Source organism: Amphiprion ocellaris, chromosome 23 (assembly GCF_022539595.1).
Source record: "Amphiprion ocellaris isolate individual 3 ecotype Okinawa chromosome 23, ASM2253959v1, whole genome shotgun sequence".
NCBI lineage: Eukaryota > Metazoa > Chordata > Actinopteri > Pomacentridae > Amphiprion > Amphiprion ocellaris.
This window is the reverse complement of record NC_072788.1, coordinates 16872810-16895682: the sequence shown is the minus strand read 5'-3', so window position 1 is coordinate 16895682 and position 22873 is coordinate 16872810. Positions and strand designations below refer to the sequence as shown.

The 22873-nt window shown below is 39.9% G+C and overlaps 1 protein-coding gene across 1 annotated transcript in view; it reads left to right on the top strand.

The window, feature by feature from the left end:
- arap2 (ArfGAP with RhoGAP domain, ankyrin repeat and PH domain 2) overlaps window positions 1-22873 on the top strand; it is a 181391-nt gene that overhangs the window by 140420 nt on the left and 18098 nt on the right. The window contains exons 19-25 of the mRNA XM_023273857.3: window positions 8349-8412; window positions 8940-9103; window positions 9626-9838; window positions 10945-11050; window positions 12568-12715; window positions 16346-16423; window positions 22273-22347. Coding sequence (XP_023129625.2) covers window positions 8349-8412; window positions 8940-9103; window positions 9626-9838; window positions 10945-11050; window positions 12568-12715; window positions 16346-16423; window positions 22273-22347 — 848 coding nt within the window. The remainder of the gene's footprint in view (window positions 1-8348; window positions 8413-8939; window positions 9104-9625; window positions 9839-10944; window positions 11051-12567; window positions 12716-16345; window positions 16424-22272; window positions 22348-22873) is intronic.

Genomic DNA, 22873 nt, shown 5'->3' with positions numbered 1-22873 from the left:
CTAGTTCCCGTGTGAAATTTGTCTTAATGTCGCAATCGCTGTACGTCGGAGTGATGGAACAAGACTTTTTAATAAATTCATGGGAGATTTTGCTGAGATATTTGACTGTTCCTGAGGCCGAACCGAGCTGGGCTTGGTTGACCGCTTTTAATAAAACAAACATGAAAGGTGTTTCAGTTAATATATATACCTCAGCTCACCCTAATTTGCCACACTTTACACAAGCAGGCAGTCCGTTCAGTAGCTTCTGTTGAGCTTGTAATAGGCAATAAATCAGATTGTTTTTCAACCTCAGAGCCCAAAACAACCGTATGTTTATGCTTGAAAGTGTAAATGGTCAATTGCAGTAACTTCATGATGAATGTGCTGAGACTCGTGGCTTTTTAACATTCACTCTGTTTTCATATACTCTCTGTAATTTCCAAAAACTACCAGTCCTTAACACCCTCTTATTGCCTGCATTTATAACTACTTAATGATGTCTCAGGGTGCGTGCAAAGCGACCAGTGTCAGAAGACATTTCAGCTTCTCACACCATTACACATTTCAGTCGAATCTCTGCTTTAACTGGCTGGTTCAGTCTTCCGTTATGAAAAAACATGCTTGGAGAAGACTAGGGGAGAGTGAGAAAGTGCCACAGGCCTGTATATGAGAAGATGCTCTGTTAAAATGAGGTCAGTGAAGGTCAGTATTACATAATGCATTAACAAGCGATCATTAGACAAAATGGGATTCAGCTTTCCCTGAGCTGCTCACAAAATCTGCTACGAAAACATGATTTTAGAAGTAACGTGCCATTCATTGCCTTCTCCATAATGCATAATATTCACAGTGTGAGGGAGTCATGGCAGTACTGTTCCCACAGCCCACTTACATGAAATTTGCCGATATGTCCACGCTGCTGGCAAACAAGAGTTATTTAAAGGACAGTCAGTGAAGGGGAAGCTGCCAGTCGAGGTGGAAAGCTCAGAAGTTCACGCGCACTTTGGCAGATAATAAAGATTTTGGAACATTTCAATTGATTGCGCCAGTGTGGTGAGCGAACAGAAGGAGGAGGGAATCAATGGATCTTTTTAATCCACTTACAGCTCGACATGGATCAAATCGCGCAAAGTGCCGCCCCATCTTCTCACCTGGGGCGGGATAAAGAACTGCAGCGGTGTTCATTTTTATTCCCAGCTTTCTCAAACCATATTTGTCACAGCCGGGGAGCCGTTAGCGCCAGAAGGGACTGTTTTGTCAGGGGATGGTAGGTTCTGGAGCATTGAAAGGATCCCTTTAGGATTCACAGTCTGTGACATGGGATTAACTGTTATTTTCTCTACAGTGACACCACTACATGAAAGGTGCCCCTGTGTAGCACTGAGGGATTAAATAAATGCACTTTTCAATTAAAATCACTACATGTTTCCAACATGCTTCACATCAGACTGTGGCAGGAGTTTATTGCAAGTGTGATGCCGTCTGTTCCTGGTTTTTTGGCCCCATGCTGCCAGAGTTCTCATCATTTCACTCACTTTTGAAATGTATTTAATGGATTTCTTTTTCAAGGTAAAGCACAAGCTTTAATCTTTGACTTTTTTGTTCTGTTCTTAATTGCCTTGTCTATCATTTATTCTATACTTGCTTCGTTCCTGTGTCTAGGAGAATATTTGCTCTTTTAGTTATCATTCAGAAATGATTTATTGATCTTTGTCAGTCATTCTGTATTCAATTCTCTTGGCTAAGAAGCAATTTGTAGCTTTTGTTTTTGAAAAATGTTGTATAACCAGATAAATTCACGTTAAAAAACACAAAAAATGAATCCTATCCCCAAAGAATGTGAGTGCAGTACCTCTTAAAATGGCTTCCCGGGGGCTCAGCTGTGTACTTGAGAGGAGATTGATCTTTTTGTGATGTCTTGTGTCAAGATATCTGCTGCACAAATAACAAGAACCAAAGTAAAATCAGGGGGAAATGACAGATAGAGCTGGATAATCATTAACCTGTCACAGTGCACAAATCAGCCTTCCCACTCAGAACTTTCTGAAATGAAAGGTTTTCAAACAAGATAAGCACATTAACTTAAACTCATTCAGTGCAATTTTCTCAGTGGATTTCTCTTACGGCAGCAGGCTAAATAGAAAAAAAAAACTTAATCCCATTGCTCTGCTCAATCATCTAAAAATTAAGATAGGCATCAGCACAAGACTGCAGTCCAGCATATTTAGCAGTCAAATTTTAGTGTGTCCACTCTGAGGTTCATTTAAACGCAAAATTAGATTTTTTTAAATCACTTTTAAGATATATAGCAATCACAGCTACCATGTTCAGAAGGAGCAAGAACTGTCAGTGATAATTCATGTTCAATTGGAAGTTAACTTTAGTAATTACCGATTCTGATCAGATGAATATTTTTCTACTTACTGTGACAGGCTACAGTTACACAATACACACAGTAATGTTAATGCAACCATTACACAGTGATTTTTCTGAGCAATAATCCTGTCTATTGTTTCAGTTCCTTCATGCCTGAGTTGTGTCACCATTACTCTGGGAGATGGTGAAAACCATGTAAAAAAAAAAAAAAAACATGTTTTTTTATTTAATGAATTTCAGATAAATTGAGAGATTAAAGGCCCCCTATGGAGTTTTTGACCTCCAGGTGTGCTATGGGCCTGTTTTTCTAAGAGTGTTTTGTTTATCTTGCACACCAGAATGCAAATGCGTGCACACAGGTGACATGATACACAGTCCTGTATTAACGCTTGTAGCTTTACAGGTAGTTGTAAAATTCCAAGGTTTGTGTCAATGCACCAGTAAACACAGGAATAAACAAGAAAAGCACTCAGAGAGCGCAGTACTCCGCCAAGGCTGCTCAGTCGTCGTATCATTTCTGACGGCTGAAACCTTGAAAAAATCTGTGGCAGAAATCACAGCAACATAGAATGTGGCCATTTCATGTAGATGTACCCACAAACAAGATGTCTGGCCTAAATATGTAGTGGACGGTGGGAATTGATGGGACTCGGAAACACCCCCACAATTCAATAAATTGTTCCTTGTATGATTTCCAACAGATAAATTCCAATAAGTCCGCAGCGGTTGATTTGTAGCAGGATCGCAATCATGTGATCGTCAGCAGGCAGCTGATGTAGTGTTCACTTGTAGTCATAGTTACAGCGACGCCGTGCTGCTATGTGGCAATGATATGGAAATCTTTAACAAATCCATGGATCCAGACTATCAGCCGCATCGCTGCCAAAATCTAATCAATTGGTCCTTGTGTCATTTCTGATCTTCCCTGAAAATTTCATCCAGGTCCCTTAGTCCGTTTTTGAGTAATGTTGCTAACAGACAAACAAACCAAGGCTCCGCCCCCTTGGCAGCGTAATAAATGGTCAGCATGGATGTGAAGAATGTCTGATTATGCATTCATTGCATTCTAGTGAGTATCATAAATAAATCCCTCTCTGGTCAGTGACCAACTCACCTGCTCAAACACTTTATGTTACCCGATGGAAAGTTTTAATATTAGAGTAATTTATCAGTGCGTGTTCCAACAGAAAACAGATTCTAAAGGAATCCCACCCTGCAAGTTGGCAGGATTGGTTCGTTAGTTTTGTTAGTTTGTTGGCTCATTCCCTCTCAGTTCACCAAAAGTGTTGAATATTGATTTAGTTGAGCATGTGGATAATCTGGTGCCATGTGTAACATTAGTTTTTGAGTTAAAGATTCTTAACGAGGGCAGGATCAGGTCCATTTTCCATTATTATTACAACTTTCCCAACACGATGCTTCAATGTGACTTAACTGTTTGCGAATAATGTTATAATTAAAACTGATCTTGATAAAGAAATCCAAAAAAAGTGGAAACATAGAGAAAAATATATGTCTGACATACACACATGACCACTTTTTAAATATATAGTTTTTGAATTACTATGAGTTGTAAAACCATGATTTTTTTTCTTCCAGTAACACTATTTTACAACTCTTCCAGTTGGGATTGCTTTCGGAATGGTTTCACCCATCATACCTGCTCAATGCATGTTCAAATATATGGGCATAAATGCAACAAACTTAGAAAGTATCCCTCTGACTGGCACCATACTCAACATTTCTAAAGTTCCAGGAAAATAATTAGGCCTCTTAGAGTGAAAAACACTGCTCCATAGATTGGTGTAAAGAAACAGTGCAAAAATTAACATTGAATTTTTAACTCAAAAGCAAATGTTACTTATGGCCCCAGATTTTACATGTTTTCCTTCATCGCATACATATACATTGAAACACAATCTGACGAATTTGGTGAATTGAGATGGAATGACCCTGTTATGTGTGAAACTTCCGTCTGTGTTTGATCTGTGTATTTGAATCTGTGTTTGTGACATTGTCTTCAGTACACTGCAGTTTCAAGGTGGAAGTGCTCGATGATGGGACTGGCTGCCTATTTTTCTCATGATACATCTTCTAGGATATAAAACAACAACATATGGACATGTTCACATGCTTACGGTACAAGAGCCCTTCACAGTGCACTTACCCGTATATTTTCCTCTGCTAAAAATAGATTAGAACCCTTTGGATTACCTGCACAATGTATCTTTACAAAGCTCAAAACCAGGCTGTTTTTCTTGATTTTCTTACCATATGCAACCATAGTCCAAACTGGCCTCAAAAATACAGTATCTGTTAGACCGTAGCCCACTGGTTTCCCATCTACACATCTCCTCTCCCACTAGTAGGGGTTGCTGCTAGAGCAAGGAAAAAAAAGCAAACACATGATCTGCCACTCGCTTTCTCTCCACTGTGAATAATCATACCTAGAGGCCTACACAGGTGGGCCATAGTATTAGAAGGTTATCTGATAATTCGGGAAGTGAGTCTTGCTTTTTTCAGAAAAACATCATGAAAACCTCTTCTACAAATTATGGAGAGAACAAGACTTAGTTCCTTATCACACAGACATATTAAGAAATACATTTTTTCCCCACTGAGTTGTTAAGATGGATAAAAGAGGATTGCTGTGTGTTTGTTCAAACGACTATGACAAGTGTTTTGCATTTACCTGATAACACTGCTAATAAACCTCTCTCAAGTCAATATCAATCTCTGAAGTTCTCTGCTTTCTTCTCTTGTCGTTTAGATCAAAATGAAAAACTGTGCCCTTGAAAATCTGCCAAAGAAAATAAAAAGGAAATTATTTGTTAAGAGAGACTTCTGGGGATTAAGTGTTTTTGCTGTTTAGTTCGACGTACAAAGACCTATTCTGCGGGTTTATTTGCCAGAACGACGTTATTTTTACCAGTCGTCTTTTATACTTGTGCCAACAATCAAATTGTATTTTGTCTGAAGAGAGCGTTTATTTTGTGGCAGAAGAAGTCGAAAGTATTGTGAAAGTTTCCAGTAAAGATATTCACTACATTTAGAAAAAAATGTCCACAGATAAAACTTGCATTTTTACCTTATGGACCTGCTGTTTATTTACCTTTGTGGCATTCAAAGCACTTTACACTGTTCCCCATTCATGCACACACACACACACCATATATTTACCTAAATTTACCTGTTCATTGTTTATAACATCCAGCTACCTCCACCTCTTAAGCAGTCTAATAAACATTATATCTTTTTTGTTTAATCCAGTCAAAAAAACTGAAAATACACATTGTGGTTTATGCTAACCTAACCAGCAATACCAGAGTGATATTGAAAGATGGTTTGCAAGATCATGATCACAAGATAATCTATCTTGCAGTGACTGGTTTAGTTGCAGATCTTTCTCCTACAGCCCCATTTCTGAAAGCCTTTAAGGTTTGAGCAGAATGGCTAATCATTCTAATCATCCATTGTATTTTATGCTACATAAACTTTAATTTATTTCACCGCCATTATAATAATCATTGTAGTTGCTGAATCTTCACGCGTATTATATCTATAAATCCTAATTTAAGAGTTGTTATGACTTTCATAAGGCAACATCAGTACTGGACTTACTGTTGCCACTTCTTTCTTGGTTATGCTTCGAGCTTGTGTGGAATACCAAAGCAAACTATCCATCCATTTTGTTGTGCTTATCCAGAGTCAGGTTGTTTCAGGGTAAATGCTTCCCACTCCCCAGTAATATTTTCCAGGTTTTCTTGGGGATACCAGGGCAAATATATTCCATCCAGCAAGGTCTGGATTTACCCTGTAGTCTCCTCCCAGTTCGACATGTCCAGAAAACCTCCAAAGGAAAGTACCAAGTAGGCATCCTAATCAGATGCCTGAACCACCTCGGATGGCTCTTCTTGAGGATGGAAGAGAAAGGACTCTACTTCGAGTTCCCTCTTGATGTCAGTGTTCTTCACACTATCTCTAAGGCTGAGCCCAGCCACCATTAAGGAGGAACATATTTTGGCTGTTGCATCTGCGTTCTCATTAATTCTGACACTACTTAGTGCTCATGACCAGAGCAGAGGGCTGGAATGTATACCGACTGGTAAATCGAGAGCTTCCGGCTCAGCTCCTTCTTCACCATTATGATCCAATACAATGCCCACATTACTGCTGACCCATTCCTAATCTTTTTGTCCATCTCATTTTTCATTTTCCCATCACTCATGAGAAACATTCTGAGACAGTACCTCACCCCCGATCCAGTGGGAGGTTTTTCCAGCAGAGAACGATTGCCTCAAACTTAGAGGTGAGGAGTCTGATTCAGGCCACTACATACTCGGCTGTAAATCACTCCAATGCGCACTCAGGGTCAATGGAACCACACATGGAACCAAACTGGACAACCTCCGTACCTTGTCCTTTACATCCTGTTCATGAATATCAAAGCAAAGTGCCTGTAAAGCTAAGTAATCTTAGTCTAAAAGTCCTTTCGATATTGGATTAATGTAATTATGGAATTATTTATTATCATTGCATAACTCCACCATGTTCTTTGGCAGAGTTCTGTGATGATCGGCGTTAATTTGTCTGTCTGTCTGTTAGCTACATTAGTCAAAAATGTACTGACGGATTTGGATGAAATTTTCAGGGAAGGTCAGAAATGACACAAGGACCAATTGATTAGATTTTGGCAGTGATGCGGCTGATTCGTTAAAGATTTTTGTATCATTGTGAGATAGCAGCACGGCGCCACTATGACTACAAGTGAACACTACGTCAGCTTCCTGCTGGCGATCACGACTGCAATCCTACTACAAATCCACTGCTGCAGACCAAGAATTTGTTACAGATTTCCTCCGACAGAAATCATACAACGACTGAGCAGCCTTGGCAGAGTACTGCTCTCTGAGTGCTTTTCTTGTTTTTTTTTTTTAATCGTATAGGTGTTAGCGATGACAGTTGTCAGTGTAATGGAAGTATACGTCCTCCTACCACCAGGTGTTGATGGTGAAAAACCTGAGAATGGAGATCCATTCTATCTATCTATTCTATCACCGTCTATATCTTCTCAGGGTTGTGCGCTTGGGTCAGATCCACAGTTAGTCAGACCAATCAGCATCCTGAGGCACTACGCCAGCTTTGGGTGTGTTTTGGGTACGAGCTATCCTGTACAGACAGATGGTTCATCCAATCAACTGACAAGTATATTTGTGGAAGTCTACAGCCTTTTCCAAACACTTTCCAAGGACGTGTCACACTGTGTAAGAAACCATCTGTCACATCAGATTAGAGTGGCAGAGTGCATTTCCCAGAATGTCAGACTCTTCCTTTATCCATCAAAATTGAAAATCTTAAATTGTTTTTAGCAATTGTGCAGCATTCGATCTCTAAGAATCAGCAGTTTCCTAAGGTGAAGTCCAGGTTGATTTTTCACTTTTTGTTTTTTTTTTTTTCCTTCTTCTGTCCATTACTTGAGCACAACCAGTGCTTGAGTATGATGAAAGTGCCAGATGTTGTTGCTAGGAGATTTGTGCAGAGCCTAATATCTTTTTTTTGTACTTTCTCTGTTGTGTGTGATTGTTACCATGATCCAAGCAGCTGTTTGAAGCCCCAGAAGAGATTATGGCGGAGCTTTTGAGTCCCGTAGCCCAATTTTTTTCCTGTATCTTGCACTCTTATTCTGATTTAAGAAGATTGATTGTGCAGATGAAGAATGCCAGTAACTCTTGTTTTTTTTATATTTTAATGTGTTAAATACTACCCACCATGCAATCATTTTTAGTTGTATGTAAAACAGATTGTAGCAAAGCTTTATGACAAATGATGCCATTCTTTATGCCCCACTTCCCTCTCTTGTTTGTCAGTACGACAGTGGTATAAAACATGAATTCATGTTTCCTATTACAACAACTGTTAACGCCTATGGAATGTATTTGGCATTTTCCACTACAGTACTTTTCTCTCAAGTTGCTGCCCTTTTCCTCCAGCTGTCTCCACGCACACTGAGGGTGAGGACAAGATCCAAGTCCTGCTGATGGTGGAGTGTGGAAGGTATGTCTTTGGAGAGAAAAAAAAAAGTGGTGCTAATTGGCAACACATTTGTGATACAGCAACAGTATGCATTGTGGAATCCTGTTAGCTTTGACTCTGCCTTTTGTCTTGTTAGTCTGAATGCACTTCACCTACTGTAACCATCCGAGGTAATTAAAGCCTTACCAGACTGCCTGCCTCAGTTAGACAGAAGGACTGCGATGGCACGTAACACACTGAAGCCCTTCACACAAGCCAACAGTTTTAGGCTCCCTTTTAGAGTAACAAGACTTTGTGCTTACTTCGTTAATTGCCGTTCGTTTGTGTGTTTTTGATCAAACCTCTTGGGGAACCGGCGCTTGTTTATAGATGTGTGTTCTGCAGAAGCACTTCTGGATTCCTTTAATCTTAGTTGGTTGTTTATTTATTGACTTAGCAGTGCCTTTCCAAATGTATGAACTTTAGGTGTTAGCATACGAAGCAGCATATTGTTACAGAAAATAAAGTCTTCATTAATACTGAACGTTTTCCATCTCTTTTTTTAATAGAACAGTTTACATCCACGGCTTCAGCAAGATGGACTTTACGCTGTGGCACTCTGCCATCACGCTGGCTGCTGGCACAGATGGCAAGGCGCTGAGTGACCAACAGCTCACTAAAAATGGTGTTCCTATTATAGTCGACAGCTGCATTGCTTTTGTCACTCAGTATGGTGAGTTATATTGTATTAAATATCTGCAGGAAAAAAAGTTTTAAAAAACAAGTTCTGCATGACTGCTATAATGAGTTCCTCTTGAAGAGCTGATTCATTACATGACATTATCCCCTCGCTCTGTTGAAATGTAGAAAATGTAGTCCAGCTTTTCACTGCACTGTTACTATGGGATAGATTTATACTTTACAGTGTCTTAGCAATGCATGATAAATGCCAAGTAATGAGAGATTGAAATAAAAAGCAACTCTGACTGAAACTGTAAAACGGTACAGAAGGTTAATATACCTTACACTGTCAGTTTTATTCCACCTGCAATTTACATTCAAATGTGCTTTTGTAACACTGTTAAGTCTCACAATTGAAACTGTCCATAAGGTAGGTTATCTCTCTATAACCTTCTGTCGTCTCATAGAAATCTACGCACGTCATTTTCTGCTGCAGACTCTGCACATCAGAAATAGTCCTCATCTGACTAATAAATTCACCATCTTTTCACCTTTCTCCTGACACTGCACCCAGGTTTGTGCCAGGAGGGGGTCTACCAGAGGCCTGGGGACCCCGGTCGAGTCTCTCTCCTCCTGGAGGACTTCACCCGCGATGCCCGTAATGTGAAGCTGAGAAAGAAGGAGCACCAGCTCGAGGACGTGACAGACACCCTAAAGAGCTTCTTATCCCAGGCGGAGGACGCACTGCTGACCAAGGAGCTCTATCCATACTGGGTCTCAGCTCTGGGTATGTGAGGGGGGAATACAAGTGGGATATCGCAGAATTACATCATGCCAAGCTAAAAAAGAATAACGACAGCATGCTTCAATTTGCTAAGTAATTTACAAAGTATGTACAGATCCCTTCCACTTCACTTAAGCCCCTGTGACACCAGAAGTCAGATATAGCTAGCTAGTCGGGGTTTTAATGAGTCCAGTGAGCTCCTCCAGAGATAAAGCATAGGCACCTCAATTATCACACATTTAACATACTACTTTGACTGTTTCTATGGTGGTTATGTGGGGAATGAGCTATTTTAGTGACACTGCTTGCAAATGTTACACCAAAACTAGTGGTGTGACGAAATTTTAAAAAAATGTATCTAATTAATTAGAATCTTTGTAATTAATTAACCATGACTAATTTCATTTTTGTCTAATTGTAATATTAGGCACAATAAGCAAAGTTTTTCAATTCAAATAAATTTTTGAAACTGAATTGATGAATTTTTTTCACTGAAGATAACATTAAATTAAGCAGAGATACAGTCTGGACATTGTTAATGTGGTAAATGGCTATTGTAGCTGGAAACAGCTGATTTTTTAATGGAATATCTACATAGGGGTACAGAGGAACATTTCCAGCAACCATCACCCCTGTGTTCTAATTCTACATTCACAGATAATTGCAAACTCAGACTCACTTAAGACTTTCTGTCAACTCAGTCACTTTCAATGTCTTGAAAAGTGGTCTATTATGGAATGGCTACACATTTGCATGAACCAGGACTATCGTAGCTAACGTTAATTCTGGTGCTAGCAACAACATGTTCTACATTGAGGTGATAGCGTCGGCTTGAAGTGCTGTGGTGATGAGAAAACCCTTTGTTGCACAATTTGCATACAACCACGCTTTTAACCTAGCTGCCATCAGGAAGTTTTTTCAAAGAAAACTTTACAACAAGCTCAATGTGGTCTCGTCTTACATCGCTGTTCAACAAACTTTCTTGACATCACTCAGTCTCTGGCTGACACAGTGGCTGTGGAGATATGTGCCTGTGGGAGATCAATGTTATAGGTAATGCATTTAATTTGCCCCTTTTCTGTATATTCCGTGTCTGTTTGGCTTTGCAGATGAGAAGGATGAGGGGCAGAGAGTAAAGAAGTACTCCGCTTTCATCGAGAGTTTGCCAAAGATAAACAGGTCAACCCTTGACGCCCTGCTCCAACATCTGTACAGGTATACACACACATCTGCTCACACAGGCTTCAAACTGAGCACACAATTAGAGTTTGTAGTGGTGAAGCTATTTCAAGGTGCAGATCAAAGTTATGTTAGTATCCTGAAGGCAGACTTCACTTAGTCAAGTGTGTTTAAAATGTGAAGTCTAGGACAAGGAGAAACTATATTATATTATTACTGTCAATAAGCAGCTAGCACAATTACTTAAACAACATAACGGTATCACTAATGATTTATTGTGAAACTCATCAACTAGTTATGTACACTAGCCTAAGATATGCTTTAATTAAATTATGGTATGGCTTATTGTTTCCTGTCATGGTGTGAGATGGTAAAATACTACCTAATTAGTGCAGCCACTTTTGCTGCAACTGATTGGCACCTAATGGGATATATAAAAAAAAACAAAACAAACCAAAACATGATTTATGCTGTTGCATTTGACAGATTATGCAGTTATAGTTCTTTTCAAATGGTTTGTGAACTGGCTTTGTCTTCTCGGTCTCAATTGACCCTGTTGTCGATGAAACAAGTAACAAAAGGGCTCTACAGATGCCACGCCACCTCACAGAGGTAACATGTACAAAGACTCAAAGGTCGTTCACCTTGAGTAGCCCTCGGGTTGGTATTGGCCACCTGCTGATTAGCCTGTTGCCCCTTCCATTCTCCTAATGACCTATTCTGCTCTCTCTGTTGCGTGTGTGATATTCTTTTTTTTTTTTGCCCCCTGTCCAATCAGGTTGGATATTATCACATTTATTCATGGATGCTTTAAAGCGCGTGGACTGGATGTTTAAAATACAAGCTTCACATTAAAAGGCTGTTTTGTTTTTGTCACTGTAGCGACAGTTTCTTTGGTTGGAAAATGATGAATCAATTTCATATTGTTTGTGCCATTTTCTGGCATTTTCCAAGTAAGGCAGATTGTGTGGCTCATTAATAAAAAATGCTGGGAATTAGTGAACACTTAATTGAAGTTCACAGCGCAAGTGGTGCTATCTTTGGCAATGTAGATCGATTTGGTTTTTTTGTGAAAATCACATTCTAGTCATTATGTTCTCAGTCAGTTGTTTAGTTAAATGTCGAATTTTCAGTTCTTTCACCGTTGGACATTGTGGATATGTTGAAATTTCCAGTAATAAATTACCAGCTGATCAGCTGTTATGGAATAATATGCGAATACTTTTACATATTTAGACATAGAGGTCATTATACAGAAGGCACAGAGCCAAAGAGAAACACATGTGTGCATCCCAATGAATGAAGATCCAAACACTCTGTTGTCTTGATGTCTCGTTCATTGAGCCTCACATTACATCACATCAGCCCCTTAGACAACTGCAGTGGATAGGTGTAATCTGGCTGTTAATGATATCGATTTTTTAGCATTAATTGACCAAGCCTAGCATTTCACCCAATTCTACATGAGCTGTTGGTGTTGATCTGTGCAGGTATGTAGGTAAATGTAAGTTTTTTTTCTTACCTTCACCAGTGTGTTTCTTTCTGTGATTTAGGATTCAGCAGTGTTCCCACCTCAACCGCATGCCGAGTGAAAAACTGGCCTCCGTCTTCTCCTCCTGCTTGTTCCAGACTCAGGGACAAACCCCACAGGAAATTAGTGTGGTGCATGACCTGATCAGCAACTACGTGACACTCTTCAGTGTGAGTCAAAGATGTCTTGTATTTTTTGCCATTGGACAACGCTGACAGTGGTGAAAAACTGATTGGGAGTCATTGAGGAAGGTGACAGAAGGCTGAGGTCTACTGCCTGTACGTTAGATAACATCCAATTTTTACCGCATAAACACATATTGCATAAGTTGTTTAAAAAATTGGTATATTTGGTCCTATTCTGCTGAGATTATTGTGTCTTTGTCAGCTGTACTCTACACAAATAACCAGCACACATCTTCACAAAATACAGATGTTATTTTAAAAAACAGGTCACCTAGAACACAAAAGTAACAATGGAATCTTGTTCAGGACATCTTTTGCTCGAGGCACAGCGAGACCAACCTCACGAATATGTTCTGTATGTATCTGGAGCCATTTGGATTATCAGATTCTGTCTATATATGTTGCTGGGAAAAAGAAAAATCTGATTTGTTTTTCCTTGAGACTGAACAGTTTTCTGTTTGTTGTTGCACTGAACTGATTTTAGGGGTGATTAAAGATCATGGACTCAAAACAAAGAGATGTAGTTTGAATGCCATCCAAAACACCAGTGGCATCTAAAAACTATAGATTTTGTCACGCTTGTATTGTATAAAATGATAAAAATCTCAAAAACTGTATTTTATGAGTCGTGTACAACAAGTAATGCCTTATATATACCGATCAGGCATAACATTATGACCACCTTCCCAATATTGTGTTGGTCCCCTTTATGCTGCTAAAACTCTGCTGACTCAGTGGGACATGGACACAGGACCCCTGGGGATGTCCTGTGTCACCAGTGAATTCTATGGGTCCTGTGGGTTGCAGGGTGGGACCTACCTAGATCAGGCTTATCCTGGCACATCCCACAGATGCTCAGTAAGATTTGGAACTGGGGAGTGTGGAACCTTGGTGAACACCTTAGCTCTGTCATATTCTTCGGGCCACTCCTGAGCAGTTTTTGCAATGTGTCGGGGTTCATTGTCCTGCTGAGGGTAACATCTGGCATCAAGGACTGCTGTTGCCGTTGGGGGTGGGGGGTTGCTTGACCCGAAATGTTTAGGTGGGTGGTAGATGTCAAACATCCACATGAATGTCAGGACTCAAGGTTTCCTAGCAGAACATTGCATTGTAACAAGTTGATCGATGTTATTCACTTCACCTGTCAGTGGTCATAATGTTGTGGCTGGTTGGTGCATGTGAAGAAAAACAAAGCGCATTGGTGCAATCAAAAAGTTGAGACTGCGGCAGTAAAAATCAAAAACCACACCTGATTTAAACTTGGTAGCTATTCAATTCAAAGTATTCTTCTAGTGCAGTGGCGCACCGCTCCCAGCGCTCCTGCCACACATGGACCACTTCTGCTAAGTAAACACTATTTACAACATGTACTGAATTCCTTACAGTGTTTCAAAATGGTGGCCCTTAATTAGTTTTGGTAAAGAGGAAAAAGTGACAGGGAGCAAAAGTACAGCATCAAGATTGTGTTGTTGTGGCCAAGGAACTCCAGCATAACATGCTGTTAGCAGGCACATACTGAACAAGGACTTAGTGGTTATTGGCAAACACTCACAAAACTGTTTTAACATACCATATAATAGTCAAAGAAGCGATGAATATGTGACATTAAATTATGTTCTGTTTGCATTTTAATTGCTGAAGCTAAAGAGAATTTAGTATTGTACAAAAAAGTAGTGGACTTGTGAGAGAAAGATTAAAAAATAGCTTCTGAGCTGAGAAATCCTCACTTTTAGTCCCTGCGATGGGTCAAGATTCAGTATGTAATGCATCTTATAATTTGATGGCATTCACAACCCTTTCTTCCTGGTAAACATCTTTAAACTTCCGTCCCGAGGGTGTTACTGAGAAATTTGAAGTCTCCTTGCCCAAACAGAAATAACCCTGATGACATCATGAGGGGTTTTTTTTCCTATACTTTACAAAGCTGCCTTCAGATCCACAGAAGATGTGACACAAGTGTTTTCTGCTACTTCTCAGGATAAATTGGAAGATTTTTATATATAAGATTTTATTTAGAATTACAATAGATTTAATAGATGGAGGTTCACTGACCGAAGAACCGAAATGATTGGAACAATAGTGCATCAAAGTGTAAAACATGTCATTTCCTGTTGCCATCAGGTGGCGCTATGACTGTGAATACATTTTGACATATTTCAGGTAGATTTGGAGCATGCTCAGGGCATTTACACTTTGACTTTTGGGAAACATTTTGCAAACTTTTGATCACTAAAACCTGTTGTATGTACTGGTCAAATTTGACTGTTTTTGGAGTTACCTCCTAGGGGGAGTTTGCTCTTGAAAATGAGCAAAAATGGCCAAAAATCATCAAATTTCCCAGTGTTAATGCAAAATAGTGGACTTCCTGTTGGGGTTAATATATTGGCACCAGTGACTTTTTTGTTCATCCGGATGTGCTGCATATGACTACCAAATTTGGCAGCTGTAGGTGAAACGTGCTGCCCCTGGTGCCTGTTACAGACATTACAATAAATGTATTGTATACTGCTATCCAATATTGGAGACACACATAACACCACATTAAATTACTCTGTGGCTGTGCATCGCATCTTCATTGTCAGATCTGCTTATTATTTGTCCCCTCTAGCCCATTCTAGAAACTGTAGGAAATCCGGAGTAGACCTGTTGTCTTTAGAATCACCCCAAACAACAATCAGTGACAAAGGAAAATTTAAATATCCAGATATTACCATATTGCATGTCTAAACGAAGCTGCAGGCATGACTTTATTTACACTCTCGTACTTCAACCATCTGGGGAGCAGAACTGTTGTTGCTAAATCTCCACAACAGGCTTGACTTTGCTGATGTGTGGATGGACGGGGGGGGGGATCACTGTTACCCTTGGAGAGCTGCCTGGCTTATGGGATATGCAGCACCAAGGAACTGCTAATTCCCCGCGGAACGCCTGGATCCCTCTTGTTCCGACGTTAAAGGAGGAGCATTCACTCCAAATCGGTTCGGGACGCCATCATTCGCATGACAAATAGCCATTAAGCCCAACCAATCATGAGCCCAATGGCAGTGAATACGCTCGCTGTGACATAAAACGAGTGAGACGTCTCGCTAATTAAAGCGGCAGTTCTGCGCTGGATGCCGTCGACGGGGCCCATTATCAGACCTAAACACACACACGATGAGTTTGTGAGTTTTTTTTTTCTCCCCCACCCTCCAATCTTCTCTGCCATTCGTATAACTCTAACAAAGCAAATTGTTCTCTGAAAATGATAATGATGTTAAAGGAAAAAAAAAAAGTTGGAATAAAAATGTCATTTCCCGCACAGAGCTTTTGTGAGAGAAAAGAGTATTCACTCGGTGCTGAGCTGTGTCAAACAGTCACAGCCAACTTTCTCTTTGGAAATTACTTTTAGAAGTGTTAGCTGAACGACCCACTTCTACAGCTTGCATGTGATACCTTTTTTCCTGGTTTAATCTGGTTCTCTGCATCATATTTAAGTGCTGAAATTAATATGACCGTCGAAAATGTATTTATTATTCTATGAAGCAAGGCTGTGTTTCTCAAGTTTAGCTCCGAAAGTTTCTCTTGAGCCGATTTTCAATTGATGTGTGTATGTTTTTGTAATGTCTCCAACAGGTCAATGAAGAGCAGGTGCAACAGATGGAGAGGGAGAATAGTTTCATCACACGCTGGAATGACAAGAAGGACACCACAGTAAGTCGACCCACAGAACCCAAATGGAAATCACCAATGGTTGTTCTGTTTGTGAGAGTGTGTGTGTGTGTGTGTATGTGTGTGCACTGATTTGCATGCATGCATCAGGGACTCTCAAATGTGGGTTTCATTTGAACAGGTTTCCTGTTTTTCTGGCAGAAATGAAGGGGAAGGCAGGAGCAGGCGGGTGAGGAAAAAGGGCTTTGTTCCTGTTAACCTTTGCGGCAGGTACTTTATGCCTGGATGCCTCAGCCGAGAAAAACATTTGGTTCGGATAACCGGGAGAAAAAAAAAAAATTAAATCACGTGTCGCTGCTGATGTTGGAAACCGAAATAAGTTGTTTATGCCTGATCTTTCTTGCACCTGCCTTCTTCTCTCCACCTTGTCCGTAACTTTTCAGAACATGACTGCTGCTGTGGGGCACGCGGGTTACTCAGCAGAAAGCCAGTGCTATTATAAAGCTGTCAGAGGTGAAAATTGGGATGACATTTTGGGTATGGATGTGAATTCTAGGGGTTTGTTGTTTTAAAATAGGGAAGTTTTTGAGTTAGAAATACTTATTTAATTAGAAGTCAGCACGACGAACATGTCTCCGTTGAGAAAATAGGTCAGCTTTTTGGGTGAATGATTTAACATTTAACAAAGGTAGACATTGCTTAAAGTAGTTTTTACTCTGCCAAAGAACGCGGCAAAATTATGTGACAACCGGCGTATGTTTGTCTGTCTGTTAGTAACTTTACTCTAAAGCTGAGTAACAGATTTGGATAAAATTTTCAGGGAAGGTCAGAAATGACACAAGAACCAGGTGATTAGATTTTGGCAGTGATGCAGCTTATAGTCTGGATCCACGGATTTGTTAAAGATTTTTGTATCATTGCGAGATAGTGTCACAGCATCACTGTAACTATGACAACAAGCGAGCACTTCAGCAGCTTTCTGCTGACAATCACATGATTGCGATCCTACTACAAATCATCCGCTGCAGACTTGTTGGGACCTATCAGTCCAAAATAATACAAGGAACAGTTGATTAAACTGTGGGGATGTTTCAGAGTCCCATCAATTTACGCCACCCACTACGTATTTAGGTCACGCGATTTGGTATCCGTACATAACGTACACATGCATAACACACGTCTGTGCTCACCGCAAGATTAGTTTTTTTTATTAAAGATTTCATCCATCAGAAATTATACGACTGAGCAGCCTTGGCGAAGTTCTGCGCTCTCTGAGTGCTTTTTTGTGTGTTACTTTAATCACTTTGTGATCGTTCTCTGCCTTTATTGTGGACGCCCCTGCTAGACACTGTCTGCAGGGATCAGGGAGCACAAGCTAAAGAGCAACTGAAGTCAGTCATGGCAACCACTGATTTAGGGGTGAAAAGTGAAAGTTAAAAGCTGAAATGTCCATTTTATTCATCTATTTTGTGCAGAGCTGCCTTCTAGTAGCTCTCAACTTCTAGACGTGAAAAAGGTGGTAATTTACCAACCACAGATTCATAATCACAGTGGTTATTTATGCATGCAGTTTATTTATAGCAGTGTGTGGCTCAGGTTTGTATAAGCTACCATGTAAAACAACACTTAAATCCATACAGCAATACAGTTTTTTAGATCTAAATTGGTAATGGTTGCAAAATAACATTAAATTTTCCTGTCAGCCTTCGTCTTATTTTCAGTGGAACCACTAAGGGTGGTATTGGATTGCTGTGAACGGTATGTTCTCAAATCATTTGTGTGTTGCTTCCATCACTGCAAAGTTAAGCTGATTTTTATGACAAGACTAAGAATTTGCAGCTGTTCAAACAGCTCAGTGAGGCTTTACTGCTAAGTGCTAACATCAAAATGCCTACAAACTGACGTTTAGCATGCAGTGTTAGCATGCTGACATATTAAATTGGACTAAAGACTCTAGTGCAAACTAATCTTTTGGGAATGTCATTTTCAAAATATTAGAAAGGGATTTTTCCATGAAAATATTCCTTTCCAGATAGAGCTGCACAGTATTTGGAAAAACAGGAAAAATTTTGTTTTTCTGTGATATATATATATTGCAATACGAAGAAAGAAAAACAGGACTTTTAACTATTTGGAATAATATAAGCATTCTACAATGATTACAGTAAATTTTTTTTTCTTAGGGGATTGAAAATAAAAAAAATGTTTTGAAAGAACACTAACAAAGGCATTCAAAATATTTTTTTCTTTGGATGGCATTCAGATACGGCTTTTCCGTCATCGTACGGAGCTTTGTGGTTCTGATTTAAATGGTCGTCCAACATATCGTGAAGTTCAGTGTCTTGTAAATATGGTTAAAAAACTGAAATTGGAAGCCTTTAATTAGATAAAAATATGCTCCTCTCTTACCGATTCATCAGTTTTCATCTTCTGTCAAGCAGCAAAAGTTGTAGCATAATTTGTTTGAATTAATCTGCGTTGTACTTCCTACCACGTGACTATCGCACAGTCACATATTGCAACGTCAATGCTGGAATGATACATTGTGCAGCCCTACTTCCTGTATCAAAATGTCTTCGGGCCAGTTTATAGGATGACACGCAAAGTTGTTTTGGTTTTTTTTTGCGTTTCAGCCTCCCATGTACACAGAAACATCATTTTAGGCAACAGCCACCATTGCTGTGTCAATGAGTAGCTAGAATTTTCCGTGAGAACACTGGAGTCACGCTTCGCTTTGTGCATGCGCATAACACTTTTATTCTAGTTTCCATGCATGAACCGGACAACAGTAACAATGCTGGACTACTACTGCTGAGTCTACTGAATTTATTGAATCTCCTTCAGCAAAGTGTGCATTTGTTGTGCCATTACTGCAATCGCCAGATAATCAGCCCATCTCTACATTAGCAGCTGTACTTACTCTGGTCTGTTGAGGAATGGGTAGTGGTCATGTGGGGTGAGCCTCTACAAACTTACATTGCCGACTACCGGCCTGGAATTTTCACTCTGTTGTCGTGTAAACCCAGCAAGGCAAAGGAAATACTTTTGTGTCTTTGGGTGAAACATTGTCGTGTAAACGGACCCTCAGATTGAATTCTACACCATAGCGTCCTCTAGATGTGTAGATTTATGAAGTTCCAGCCTCTGTCTCCACTCATCAGACCCTGAAGCTTAGAACATCGGCTCTGCTCAAACACTGTAGAACCACTCTACGTTACACAATAGCAAGTTGAAATATCGGAGTAATTCAGTCCTATGTGTTCCAGCTGGAAACCAATTCTGAAGAAGTCTGAATCTGTGTTTTGAGAATCTTTACACTGCAGTTTCAAGGCGAAACTTTTTAGCTATGGTGTTGACTGCTTCCTTATGCTCATGGTATGTCTTCTAGCGTGTAAAAACTCTGTATGAGCATCTGAACAAGGTAAAAACAGATTTTGCTAGAGGGGGCTCCTTAAAGGATCACCAAAGTTCTTACAAGTCATCCATATGACGACATGAATGTCAGTTTCAATCCATCTAAGAGAGTTGTTTACAATTTTCACTCAAAACAACAAATGTCATAAAGGACTAGAAGTTACCGTCATCTTGAAATCAAGATGTACAAAATTTTATGCTGATCCATGGATAGTTGCTCAAATATATAGTCTTAACCAATTAAATGTTGGGCCTATATCCAGCCATTTAGGTAAAGAGGATTGAAGAACTATTCCGCCTAGATAGGAGTTAAAGTATATAATGAAGGCTTTGCTGACCAAACGCCTCTTGGGTCTGCACTTGAATACCAAGACAATGTGCGCTTTTGACATTTTCAGGAAGCTTGTCTCAGAGGTTTTGAGCCCACGAGGTGAAGGTTCCTGACCTCATCTGCTTCCTTTTAAAGGTGGGGAATGGCAAGAAGGCATCCTGCAAGTAGATAGGACGGCTAGGCTTACAGGGAGTAAGTAAATCAGTAATATAATGAGGTGCAAGGCAATGTCATGCCTTTTAAGTTCTAAGTGGCACTTCAGAATCGATGCCTGCATTTAGTGCCGGGGAGAGGAAGGCTTTTGTTGAAAGATTAGAAATCTGAGCGCTGAGAAATCTCCCCAGGATCTCTAAAAACTTTTAAAACATCCCTCCACTTAACAAGTTGTCTATATTTCCCATCTTTCAGTCCAGAAATGTTTGTTAAGTGTGAGTGGTTTTCCTCTCATTATACAACAATGAACAGAAGAAGGAACCATGTACAGAGAAAAGCCAGATGGGCCCCATATCGGTGTGTGACATTTTCACAATTACAGCTTTAGCTCCGTTGGTTTGAATGACTGTAATTTCTGCATCATTTTAGGGCCACAGGAGTCAGAAGTGGCTTCCAACCTCTTATCAAGCCAATAATGGACCTCAGTTCACCTAAACATTAAAATGACAAAGGGAAAGTAACTGTAATTTCTAGATAGCAAAGAGAAAAGACACCTTTTCAAGCTCACTTAGTTGTTCATTTTTCCGAGACGGATTACTCCCTCTCCTCAGACTGCCAGAAATCCGGATTCCGCGCCTTGCCTATGACCCTGTCTCTTTCACTTAACTCCTCTGGTTTTTCACACCCCGTAAAACTCACTTTTTAATTTGATGGAGAGAGGATTTCAGCTCCAACACACTGAGAAAAGGTGCTATGATTGGTGCTGACGAGTGACATATTGCTAGGAATTTGACCTTTTGAATATCAGTGAGAAAGTCAAAAATCATCTTTTTAATTTCAGGTTGTATTAAGTAAAGAAACAAAGAAATCTTTCATCTCCTGTCTGTTGACCTGCAATTGAAAAAGTTAAACGGTAACAATGGAAGGATTACTTTGATTTTTGGACCAGTAGTCCACCTTTGGTCTTAAATTCAGTTAATTCGAGGATGAATAGAATTATTTGTTTTTCAATTTTTCTGTTGATAATAGCCAGCTTAATTGCTTTGAGTTATAGAAGCGAGGGACTTCCATGTTTCATGTCAAAGGGCAGATTTTAAAAATACAGCCCTCCTTCTGCAGCTCTAACCCCTTCTATTTTGCATCCTAATCTTGTCCAACCTGATCGGAGCACGGGCATATGCATTACACATGAATGCAACACAAGCTTAATCATAAGCATGAACACAAACATGAAATTGAATTAGCCGTAGCCACAGCTGTAACCTTTACAATAATGTTGTCTTGTATGGATTGTATGGAAGCAGAAAAGTAAAAAGGACGCATTTGCTTAGCGGTTAAAGACTGAGCAGTGCAGTCATTCAGAGCAGTATCAATTTCAAAAATACATATAAAAATAGTAAATTAAAGTACTAAACTGTCAGATTTCATTCCCAAGACAGCAACATTTTGTAGAGGTTCCAACACTGAATAAACATATTCCCTTTTCTGTTTTGTGGTAGTTTTTCCACTTACACAAGATTAAGCAAAAGGCTCTTACAGTAAACCCTTATTGCTCTGTTGGCATCTCTGTTAGGTTCATCCTGGCATCCATTATCTCTCTCTCTCTGTTTTTTTTTTTAGATGCATCTGGAAAACATTTTTAAACCAACTGCACACTGGAAGTTAACACCTAAGGAAAGCCTTTCAGTTGTGATGAAGGTGAAACATTCACCCTTTGGAGTGTTTCTGTTTCACACATGTTCTCTTTATTTAGCCAGGTTTTGCATTCCATTAACACTAGCAGGTTTTGTTTGCCGTCAACTCCGAAAATAACCCTCGGTTTTCATAATTCCTTTAACCATTTCTCACTTTCCTCCATTTAGATTCACGCCACAGTGGAGCAGAAATTTAAAATGAAATCATTCCAATTAATCCGGCTGCACTGGCTTCAGAAGTGTGCTGATATGTTTTGGTTTCTCTTCTTCTTCCTTTCTTCTTCCCCACTCCCTTCCAGTTCTCTCCAGCTGGGGACTTGATCTTCGAGGTGTACCTGGAAAAGAAAGAGCCAGAGAAATGCTGTTTAATAAAGGTGAGAGTGTGTGTGTGTGTGTGTGTTAATGTGTGTGTGTGTACGCCTGCTTCCCCACAGGTTCCCGGTGGTAAGGTGGAAAAAAGAGAGAGGAAAGGGGAGGTGGAGGTTGGGATGGAGGCAGGTGAAGCAGGAGGAAGGATGAGGGTGGATAGAATGAGAGGTGGAAAGGTTGATAGAATAGGGCTGAGACATTTGCGGTCTAACCTGATGGGATTACTGCCACTGAAATAAATCAAAAGTGAGCTAATCAAAGAAATGTCTGATTTAATAGTGTGAGTAATTGCATTTTGCAAGGCATGCAGGTTGCTTCACAGGCCGAGGTAGAGGGAGGATGGGGTTAAAGTGGCTGCAGCACACTTTCACTTTTCTTTCTGTGGATGTTTCGTTTAGTCCAGTGCAGGTCCTCATAATAACTTTACAGAGAATCAACTATTTAATCAGTGCGCCATGTACACGGCTGTGAGTCAGGTATTAGTGCAATAAATGTTACATGTTAAATATCGAATGGCTCTTCGGAGGGAGA